The sequence below is a fragment of the Melanotaenia boesemani genome, chromosome 5 (genome assembly GCF_017639745.1).
Source record: "Melanotaenia boesemani isolate fMelBoe1 chromosome 5, fMelBoe1.pri, whole genome shotgun sequence".
Taxonomy (NCBI): Eukaryota; Metazoa; Chordata; class Actinopteri; order Atheriniformes; family Melanotaeniidae; genus Melanotaenia; species Melanotaenia boesemani.
In genome coordinates, this window is record NC_055686.1 from 23,932,549 (window position 1) to 23,944,150 (window position 11,602).

Consider the following 11,602-nt stretch of genomic DNA (forward strand, 5'->3'; position numbering starts at 1 on the left):
AAAATTGGTTTATTCTTTTAGTCTAACAGAGACAAAAGACATGAAAAGCTGCATTACTTTACCATTTTTTTAAATATAAAAACTAAAAAATATTTACTTGCTAGTAAAATTTAGCACCTTTTTTTTTTTTAAAGAAAACTGTATTTAACACAAATTCCTGTTTGAATTCTCTTTAACCAACATGTCTGTCTGTTTTTACCTATTTATGTTTTATATCAAAGAGTATGCTTGCAATGAATGCCTTTTGCTTCCCAGGTGTGAGGATGGTTACAAACTAGCCACACAGACAACTTCTCTGTCCTGCCAGAGTGACGGCACCTGGTCTAAACACAGCATTCAGTGCCGCCCAAGCCCCTGCTTGCTACCCATCAACATCTCCATTCCCTATCTGGTGGTCAGCGGGAAGGAGCTCACTCCCGTCGGGGGCACCATCACCCTGTCGTGCCCTCCTGGTTTCTACCTGCAGGGATCAGCACTAGCAGAGTGTCAGGTAGGACAAAATGATGGTAAATGGTGTGCCCCTTAAAGACTAAGCGTAATTTTAAAACAGTATCTATCTATGTATGTGACTGTATAGGCCTTTAATGGTTAACTGTTGCAAAGCTACCTAATTTTCTAATGAATGATTTCAAACAGTCAATTGAAAACATTAGGAACATGTCAGAAAATGTTGCTTTAAACCAACACTACTGAACTTTGGCATATTTTCAAAAATTCCACACCCCCCTAACAAAAGCAAATTTGGCATCTGTTTAGCATCTTTTCTCTTCTCTGAGCTCTCTCCAGCCAGTAAAAGTCAATCTAAGGTTGATTGACTGTTGTGTTATCTCTTGTTCTGTCACTTTCTTTCTTTTCCCTGCTTCCTCCAATAATGCCCTGTAAGGGTCCTTTGCTGAATCAGCCATGGTGCATGTTAAAAACAGTCACTTTGTTGATATCCAGTTGCTGGCGTGTCATGCGGTGCTGTAAGGCAAAACATAGAATCTGATAATCTGTTAGTGTGCCATCAAAACAGGTCAGCGTTTTAAGGTCAAAAGGTTTTGTTGGATTACTTATCAGTGGATCCTAATGAGAACTTTACAGAAGTGCACACATCTGTTTGCTGTTAGAACATTTTTCCTTATCACTGTAATAAATAATTTTACTATTCTGGGTTTTCTCATGATCAATGAAGAAATAATTTTGTGTTAAAAAGAAATCATTAGTAATGTGCCGTTCTTTTGTATGTGTCGACAAGGTGGGTGGAAGCTGGGCTCCAAGTATTTCAACAGTCTCCTGCGAAATGGTGGTGTGTGAGAAGCCTCTTCCTCTTCTTCATGGTGTCATCGAAGGCTACAGTTACAACTATGGAGACTTTGTTCAGTACTCCTGCCTGCCTGGGTTTGAAATTAAGGTGCTGTTTTAGGTTGTTTTTTTTTTCCCTTGATTTTAGTAACTTACACTTGAAAAATACAATAATAATGAATGAGCTTAACATATCTGGTAAGAAAGTTTACAAAGATTGCAACACCAACCTTTGATTAGAAGTTATTTAAATATTATATTTACTGAAAATAGTAACATGTAAATTGTCTTGGACAGTGCCTCTAAAAATGTAGACTTGGTCTCATATTTCTAATACTGTACCCACTGTACCCTTAAACAGTATGCAGCCCATACAAGCAGATTACCAGATGTCACATGATTTCAACTTAGTAGTAAATGGGAGTGTATAGTTACAAAGCCATTTAAAAGAGCTGAGTCACTCTTCCTGAAAGCCTGCTATCTAATGACCTTGACCAGCTTGAATTCTTACTACAATGTGGCCCTTCTAATGCACACAGAGGACAAGCTGCAAACTTTAATAACAATTAGCTTGGTTTGAAACAAACAAACAGACAATTGTTTTGTTTATTTTATTCAATATGCAGTGAAAACAATCTTTCTCCCTCACATTACATATCCTGTTTCATGCTGCAGTGTAGATCAATACAGGATGTGCTTAGCTCATCAGCTGTTCTCTTTTTTTATCTCAGGGAGACTCTGTTCAGACCTGCCAGGGAGACAAAACGTGGAGTGGCACACAGCCAGTGTGTGTTGGTAAGTTTCTATCCTTCTGGCCAAGACAGCATCAATAAAATTAGCATGTAATTAATGTTATTAAAAAAATAAGGCTGGAAATACCCTCAAAAATACTAAAGAGTTGTTGCAGAGTATACACACAAATTTTCCCACCACACCTTTGACATTTTTTCACACTTATTCAAAGCCATCTCTGGAAACTCCTGCGGGTCTCCACCGACAATAAAAAATGCACAGCTCCAGATCACAGGAGAGAATCATCGGAATAATGTCAGCTATGTGTGCGATGATGGACTGCAGCTTGTTGGCCCAAGCACTCTTATCTGTCTGGCTAATGGCACATGGAGCCTGCCAGCACCTACATGTGAAGGTATGAAAAACAAACTGCTAACTTTGAATGACAGATAGTTGTTGTTAGTTTATTCTTTTTGCATCTTTGCATCACCTCCCTCACTGTCTGTCTTGTCAGTGGCCAGAGGCTGCGACAGCCTAAAACAGCTGTTGCATGGTAAAGTGCTGGAGCACAGCATGAACACTGGGCATGCTCTGGAGTTTCAGTGTGATAAAGGCTACAGGCTGGTGGGAGATCAACTGGTGGTGTGTATGGGGGGCAACACCTGGAGCTCCACTTTCCCCACCTGCCAACGTGAGAAATCTTTGCACATACATACACATAAAACACCATCTGTGGGGACATTTATATTTTTAATTAATTTACTTTTTTACTTCTTGTTTTATTGCCCTTATTAATAGAATAGAATTGTCGAAACAGTGGCAGTAGTTTCATTTTTACAGAAGCCTGAAGATTTTTTTAGATGTTTGAACCACATTTGAACCCCAGCTCAAGATTTGCTCCATTACTGGGTTATGTAATAGGTTTCCCAATGCTGACTGTGACAACAGATGTGTTTTCATCTCCCCTTCCCTAATAGTTTCAGTTAGAACTCACTGGAATAACAAGATTTCTGTGCCAAAGGTCAGAATATCTGTCAAAACTAAACCAATTCAAAATGTTTTCATCAGATTATTAAATCATCAGTTTATTAAAATGACTAACTACATTCAGACAGTTTGATGGTTAATCAGTAAGTTTAGTCAAAGTGATTAATTAGCTGACCAACAGACTATTAATTTTTGTGAAATAATTATTAGTTTAAATAATTCCACAAGCAAATGTCAAGTATTTTCAAGCTTCAGTCCTTTAGATGCTTTTCTAGAAGCATCTAAGAAATTTAAGAATTTTGAGTGTGTCACCGGGATAAATGCGTGAGAAATAAATCCACGATTTCTGTCCCTTCACAGCGAAGTCTTGTCCACCTCCTCCAGGATGGAAGGTAGACAGTAGTGGGAGCAGATCCCAGCAGGATTTTCATGTTGGACAGTCAGCCCGTGTTACCTGCCCAAAAGGGCAGCAAATGAAAGGTAGCGGCACCATCACCTGCAGGCCGGACCAGACCTGGAGCCCACTCAGCTCTGTGTGTGAAAGTAGGTACTATCTTTACAAGAGATGATGGTACACATTAAATCCAGAAAAAGCTCAAATATTTACTACAATTTAATGGAATACTTAGTCAGACAATATCTATGAGACTGAAGAGTTTTGAAGTATTTTGTCCTGTTAAAATAGCAAACACAGAACAGGAAATAAACAGGGCGTCTTTAAATGAACTTTTAATAAAATACCTTGCAGTAGTACATACAGAAAAAGGTATTCACTCAGAAAACCCATTACTGATAAAACCTGACCACTCTGTCTTCCATTACTAATATTTACACTTACTGATTTATTTTTTTAGTTTGTATGTTGACTCACAACGTAATATAATATACAGTAAATATACAGACACCAATACAATATCTTTTATGTATTTACAGAATGTTTTATGTTTTTAATTAAAAATTATCTAACCTTTGCTCCAGTGTTTCATTATAAGTCTATAGTTAACGTACTAGGTTAGATATTTTCCCCTCTCAATAATTATTAGGAGTGTTGGTTTTCTTTATAAAGTTGAGATCCATGTCATGTGATTTACTCACATTTGGAGCAATCAGTCACTTTAAGTTCTGTAGTCAGATTACAACACAATTACTTCAGTAATGCGGAAACCAGGCGCACACCTTTGCATGTTATCCTTATCTTTCATCAGATGCTTTGCACTCTTGTATAGCTGTTGCCTCAAATCTGTCCATTAGCTCTCACATCATCTCTCTTTGTTGTTTGTTGCTTTAATCAAAACAAATTATGCTGCATCAAACACTGCGTTTGTGTCTGTATGCTGAAATAATTACAGGCACCTCTGCAGCTTCTATGGCAACCTTTGTCTGTTATACTTTGATGTGTCTGAGGGGCAGTTGTCCTGAATATCCAACACAATGGTGTTGATGTTGCTATGTTTCGGTGCATGTATTTGCATGTTATTAATTTTCCTATATGCATGTTTATTAGTGTCCTTGTCATTTTGGGGGAAATTTTTAGCCAGTTGGCACACAAATGATCTGGCAGATTTTGTATATGTTGCATGAAAATCACTGTCTGGGGTAATTAAAGATGCAGAAAACACGTTTGAGTTCATGTAATCATCACAGACTTTTCTGTAATATTTTGTATACTCATGTGTAAATAACAAAAGCCACAACACGGCAACGGAGCTCTGTTGGCTTTTAATGCTGTTTATTTTGTTTTTTTCTGTAAATGTTGGCCAGAAACTTTATTGTGATTTCTTAAAATTACATTAGTTTTGTAGACAGAGACTAGCTCTCAATGAGGGGAAAAAAAGGTTTAGTGAGTAACTCGTGGGCTGATCCATCTGGGCTGTTGTGCAGGGGTTTCCTGTGGCCCCCCCCTCCATGTGGCCAACGGGGTGGTGCGGGGGGCAGTGTTCCAGTTCGGGGACGTGGCTGTGTATTCGTGTTTTAGCGGCTACGTCATGGAGGGTGTTGGAAGGAGCAGGTGTCAGGAAAACGGCACCTGGACGCCACCTCCCACATGCAGAGGTAGAAGGGAGTCTCCCCCTCTCTGAGGACACTTCCTGCTTTAGCTGACTGTCTTCTGCAAAAAGCATCATGCAGCTTTTTACTGCTTTTTAACTCCTTTCTAAACCGCTGCTTATCTCCAACACTTTCTTCATTTACCAAAGGCCATGAATGTTTCTTTGTCTAAACTCATAGGTATCCAGCGGGTTGCATGTGTATGATGTAAAGAATAGGTTCATTCCAAAAATTTGCTTTTTGGGATCATCGTGGTATTCCATGTTAAGGCAGGAGTTATATGGTTCAGTGAGTTATCTTAAACAGCCACTTTACCACAGAATCTCTTATCTCCTTTGCTGTTTAGACTCCGTGTCCTGATACATCATCATAAAATTCTTATCTAATATTTTTCTGTAGCCTGGATCCAGCAAAAAACACCTTTAAACGTACAAGAAATAAAACTGCTCCTGTGCTTATCTTTATTATCAACAATATTATCTTGTTGATAATTGGATAATATTTTTTTGTTGTCCAATAATCTATATTTATTTTCATTAAGCTTGAATTAGAACATGTGTAGCCACAAACTGCAGAGTATAGTATTTCACTGAAATTTTACAAAGAAAAAACAACATATTTGAATGTATTGCAGATGTGATGAGGTTAATGTTATATTCTGAGCTGACTAGTTAAATTGTAAAGCTAAATTCTAAAATGTATTAAATTTAATACATGACCAGGGGAATTTGGTTTGAAAATAAAGCTAAAATTTTACTCCGAAGTCACTTTAAATTGGATGAAAAGAGTCATTTATCAAACATGTGACTTTAAATTTGCTCTTTTGAATGAACAAATAACATTGTATGTTCATGTGCTAATATTAGAACCTATTGGCATCTTTGTTTATTTACCCAACCTGCAGACAGCCAACAGACAAGATAAACAAGTCTATGTTTGAGTTTCAAATGAGAAGAGAGCAAAAAGCCAACGCCAGTCTTGTGCAACATGAAATTCAAATAGTCAATTTAAATGTTTTACATTTAAAAAAAAAAAACAAAACAAGGGCTTGGTCCAGGCTTTCCTCACACAATCCTGAGTTTGTTTGCTTTTCTTTCTACGCTCTTACATCATCAGGGTGTTACTGAGAACGTTAATGTGCTGCATGTGAATTCAGCTTTTGTTTGTGTGCATGAGGTTACGTGATCCAGAGCTGCACCAGATGTCCTGGAGACTGTGGCAGAGACGTAACATGAAACCCATGACTGCTGATTCCTTATTTTACTGGGAAGGGAGTTCACTCCCTTTTTATATGAATACACCAAATTTAACATAATACTCTTGTGTATGTGTGTGTCTGCTGCTGCAGCTGTGTGCTGGCTGCATTGTCAAAATGGAGGAGTGTGTCAGCGGCCCAACACTTGCGCCTGCCCAGAGGGCTGGATGGGCCGACTCTGTGAGGAGCGTGAGTATTTAACCACTGAATATCTTTGTTGGCACAGTGTTTCGACATGAACTCCCACAACATGGTTCCTAGAACTCAAACAAACAAAAAGAACTATTCACTAAATCCAGGAACCCAGACGGGTTGCTGAGCAGGTTTTTAGGAGACAATAGAGCAAAAATAAAGTCATGTTGACGGAACTAAAGCTTGCTCACAGCTTAGAAATGAGTCATTGTAATTGTATCTGCCTCTGCAAACCACATTGTATCCATAGTGTCCCCTCACCTCAGAACAGAAGTAGTTTTCCTTTCCTTTTCTTTTATAAAAAGAAACTTAAAGCCTTAATTTAATAATAAAAAGCAGAGTTTACCCTAGTTTAAAGTAGGTAAAATTAAAAAGTTATTTTGCTCCTTAGCAAATTTGTTAGCACACAGAACTGTAGGAAGAAAGTTTAAGTTTTTAGGTGCCAAGAATGGAAAATTTGGATTATTATTTTTATTACCTGCGTTTCTAACCATTAATATGCTTTCTGTAAGTGTGCTACCTCAGTGTGGCAGGATGTGTAATGGTTGACTACACTACCTGATAGAAGACAAAATATCTAATCCTAAAACTGAAATTTGCTTCTTTAAAAGTTGGATGTTCAAGACTGGAAACATTGTGTATTACTAGATAAGCACCTGATTAAACATTTTAACAACTAATTAGACTAATTAAATGTCAACTACTCTCTAATATGCCTGGATGTTAACATCCCAGAGAGGCTTTGAAGATCTCATCTTCTACTAAACATAATAAAAGATTCAGAGAGAAATCTCTGAAGGCTACACAAAATATAGAGCTCAAAACCCATAGTTGTGGTCTTCATGCCCTCTGGCAGGACTGATTCTGCCAGTGGAAATCACTGCATGGACTCAGGAACTCACCTACCTAAAAAAAAAAAGACACACCAAACAGCTAAACCCTTCAAACCAGAAAGTAACACGGTCCTTCTTGGTTTGTACAATACAAAGATATGCAGGAAAAACCTGAATCTCAGCATTCACATGGCATGAGTGCCACCTGAAGACGCCCTTAATGATAAAACATAGCATTCAACACAGTGGTAAACGTGTTTTGAAATGAATCCACGCTTGTTTGGAAGGCAAATTGCATAAATAGCAGATTGGTCTTGGATGTCGTTGAGCAGGTTTAGCTTGACAAATTTTACACACAAAATTCAGACTTTAAGAAGACATATTTTTCCTTTTTTTCAAATATCTCACAAGGATCAGCGTTAATGAAGTTATTGGATCATTTCTCTAGAATTAATTCATAGCTCCTAAATTACGATGAACAAAGCTCAAACTTACACAAGTTGTTACTCACCATCTATTTGATGGATTACCATTCTTCTAACTGCTCCAGAGATCACCTTCAGAAATTTGTTATTCATGACTTAACGAGAGGAAAATATGTTCTAAGTATTACCTAGAAAATTGTAGCATCCTGACACAGAAACAAAGATGGTGGACACATTGAGTATTATAGCTATTTGCAACTGTTATTTCATGTAAATATAGCATACTTTAGGATTACACATGAACTTACTCCATGCCATAAAAGTCTATTAACTAGATGGGATTGTTTTAATAAAAAAAACTGATTGGATCTATTAAATAATAATTTTGTATCTTGATTTCAAAGCGGTTTTGATCTCGGCAAAGAGACGTAACTGTTGCTGTTAACTGACGTCCTGTTTCCACTCGGCTCTCCTCTAATAACAGCTATCTGCATCCTGCCGTGCCTGAACGGAGGGCGCTGCGTGGCTCCCTACCAGTGCGAGTGCCCCACTGGGTGGACTGGCACACGCTGTCACACTGGTGAGTTTATGTCTTTAGCTCAGTGTCTGAATGAGCAGAGTTCCCATTATCAAGGGATTATCAGCATGTGTGATCACTGATCTGATGCTGATTATTTATATGCAACACGTTATTTATTATGTTTCCTAGCTGGTGCTTACATTTAGAGTATCATAGTATGTTTTATAATGTAATGCAGCATCATGTGACAACTTTACTGTTGGCTTGTATTTGTATCATTTTCTGTTTCTGTTCAGTTTGTCAGTATTTTCTTATAATAAGAAAACAAAAAGGTAGCAGTGGTCATGCTGATCGAGCTTTGTGTTTGTTCATGGTTTGTACACAGCTGTGTGTTCGTCACCTTGTCTGAATGGAGGCAGATGCATCAGGCCCAACAAATGTAGCTGCAGTCCAGGCTGGAGTGGACACGACTGCTCCAGGTGATCATACACACAAACACTCACGCAAAACAAAAGTACCTAAAAGATCTTTTAAAACATAAATATCATCATTTTAATGTCAAAAAACTATTAATTATCAATTAATTGTTTTTTTTTCTAGTGTGAATTAAACTTTGGGCTTGGTTTAAATGATCAATTTGATCCAATATCGATACATAAAACTTGGAGGATGATTTTTTATACGTTGTCTTTTTAGGTGATGAGACCCTACTCTAATGTGAATTGACTTGTTTTCATTTAGCAGTGTCGTCACGGCGACGCACACAGTTGATCCAATTTTATTTGTAGGTTTTATTAACATCAACACATTATCTGAGATCTGACCTTTAAGAATATTTTGAGTAAATCCACTGAATCAAATCATGTTTATCAGGACATTTAAAAAGTTTAACCTTTATCTGTCCTGGGTGTTTATTTATTTATTTTTTGTTTGTTTTTCATCACAGCATTTCTGGGTGTGAATTTGGGGAAACACTGTATTGTTATGGTATTTCAGAAATAAATGTAGATGTGTCAGATCAGATTATTATAGTAATCTGATTACTCCCAGATAACTGATTTGGATTGTCACATTAATGGACTCAGTGTTTTACAGAAAATAGTTATTTGAAAATGTCTTTAATATTCAATAAAAATAGATGGTGATACACGGTTAACAAATCGATATGGAATCGGATTTAATCGAAACAGACTGCTGTGAATTGATGCTACCCAGCCCTAATTAAACTCATAGCTGCCTTTCCAGAGCTGCTCAGAATAGTTGCTTTCTTATTAAAATGACACAAAACAGCTTTCATGTCATGAAATAAAAAATACAAACTCAAGATAGATTAAATTTAAAATGGACACTGGAGGACTCATCTGTGTCCACATGACCTGATTTAGTTAATGAATGAGGGTCTTACTGCATAGAAATTAGCAGATTGCTTCCAGTTTCCGTTTCACTGAAGACTACAAAGCTGTCTGACAGCATCAGAAATGCTGCTACTGAAAAGTATAACAGTAACCGGAGGCTACATGGATATCATCGAAGAACTTAAAATCTCTTTTTTAACAATTTGTAATGTTATTTCACGGTGAGAAAACATTCGGGAAGTCACTCTATGAATCGGTCCAGAGTGAAATCTTATCGGGGTTGTTAAGGATTATGGAAAAACACCACAGTAAGCTGACCTGGAGCAGTTTCAGCTCAATTTACATCCTCACCTAACCAAGTGGGGCTCTATGGACTTGAGGGACAACCACAGAGAGAAATACAATCTTTCTAGAATAATATATCCAACACACCAGTGTTTTCAGGCAGCAGAGTAAAGCATACTTATAAAAAGATGCTCTGCTTACAGTTACTGTGGGGCTGCTTTTCTACCTCAGGTGCAGGAAGAATTACATTTTAGACACTAAGGTGTTCCTGAAATGTGTCAGAAAACTTGAGGTGAAGGTTTTAGGTCTTCCAGCTGGACAGTGACCTGAAGACAATTGTTGAAAAGGAGTATATGGACTTAACCGGTTAATAATGAGTCTGTGTTTAAATCTTATGAAGAGCAAACAGCTTTAGTACATGGGAGAATGACACATTGAGATATTTTCATGTGGATCAGCTGATGTCCCTCCCTGCAAACTACTCCACATGACTGCAACCACATGCGCTTCAAGTTTTTGTTTAAATCAGACCAAAAACCATTAAGCTTATACCTTGTAATTATCTTGTTTGGATAAGTTTAAAGGGCACTTAGAATAGTCTCAAGGACTGATTTTTGATTGATTTGAATTTATTTCAATACAAATGCAAAAAACAAGAAAACAAAGCAAAAAGGTGGCAACATAAAAAAAAAGTTCTTTTGTTAAAAAAAGAGTTTGGAATAAGCCAACACCTTGTTGTCACAGAGAATTTAAGATCTTGTGGTTTACCTTTTGCATTCAGTCTGATCATGTCATTAACACAAGCACAAAGACCTCTGCTCCTCATTTTACTGTGACCACCGAGATCATCAAAATGAAACTAAAGGTTACCAGGACTAGCAGGAAGTGCTGTGGTTTCCTGAGTCATTCAACCACAGTTGTTACTGGAAAATGCTACATGCTTTACTACTTCAAATACTTTCATTCTTTCAGTTTTTCCATGTCTGCATGTAAAACTGGGGGATTAAACTCATTTGGAAACTTAACTCCAGTCAACTGTGGACATCTTCAGTTTTACTCTTGATTTCATTAGCTCCTATCATCATAACCTGAATTATTCCAAGATATAAAAAGAAAAGGATGTATATCAAGGTGGTATAAATCCTGCTGACATGTCTGGAAGAGCTTAAACACCCACCTAGTTTCTTTGTTTACTAGTCTGTTGTGAAAGCATTATTTCATGCACTTAAAGCCTTTGCTAAAACATTTGTCCTCACAGTCACAATCAGTACAATTGAAATTTGCAATGAAAAGAAAAAGAATATTATTTTGAGTTGTGTATATAGATCACCGGGGTCTAGTGTGGATGTCTTTAATGAATGGATGGAGAAACTGTTCGCTGGAATTAGCAATAAAACACTATTCATTTGTGGGGACTTTAATATTGACCTGCTAAATCCAAATAAACACAAACTAACAGATGATTTCATCGATAGGATGTACAGTATGGCACTATTTCCAACAATCACTAGGCCAAGCAGGATCACAACTCACAGTGCCACTCTAATTGATAACATATTCACTAATAACTGGTCAAACCCTGCAACAAATGGACTATTGATCTGTGATATCACTGATCACTTACCGATCTTCACAATTTATGACTGTAGTTTCAGTAAACCTAAAAAAACTAAACAAGTAAACTATAT

At 37.3% G+C, this 11,602-nt stretch overlaps 1 protein-coding gene across 3 annotated transcripts in view; it reads left to right on the plus strand.

Moving 5' to 3' along the window:
* svep1 (sushi, von Willebrand factor type A, EGF and pentraxin domain containing 1) overlaps positions 1-11,602 on the plus strand; it is a 105,689-nt gene that overhangs the window by 91,720 nt on the left and 2,367 nt on the right. For 2 of the 3 annotated variants that reach the window (XM_041985048.1, XM_041985049.1), the window contains 10 exons: positions 256-490; positions 1,238-1,393; positions 2,016-2,079; positions 2,249-2,431; positions 2,531-2,707; positions 3,364-3,546; positions 4,885-5,055; positions 6,398-6,493; positions 8,239-8,334; positions 8,660-8,753. In XM_041985048.1, the coding sequence (XP_041840982.1) occupies positions 256-490; positions 1,238-1,393; positions 2,016-2,079; positions 2,249-2,431; positions 2,531-2,707; positions 3,364-3,546; positions 4,885-5,055; positions 6,398-6,493; positions 8,239-8,334; positions 8,660-8,753 (1,455 nt within the window). The remainder of the gene's footprint in view (positions 1-255; positions 491-1,237; positions 1,394-2,015; positions 2,080-2,248; positions 2,432-2,530; positions 2,708-3,363; positions 3,547-4,884; positions 5,056-6,397; positions 6,494-8,238; positions 8,335-8,659; positions 8,754-11,602) is intronic. The other variant, XM_041985050.1, reaches the window with a different exon arrangement.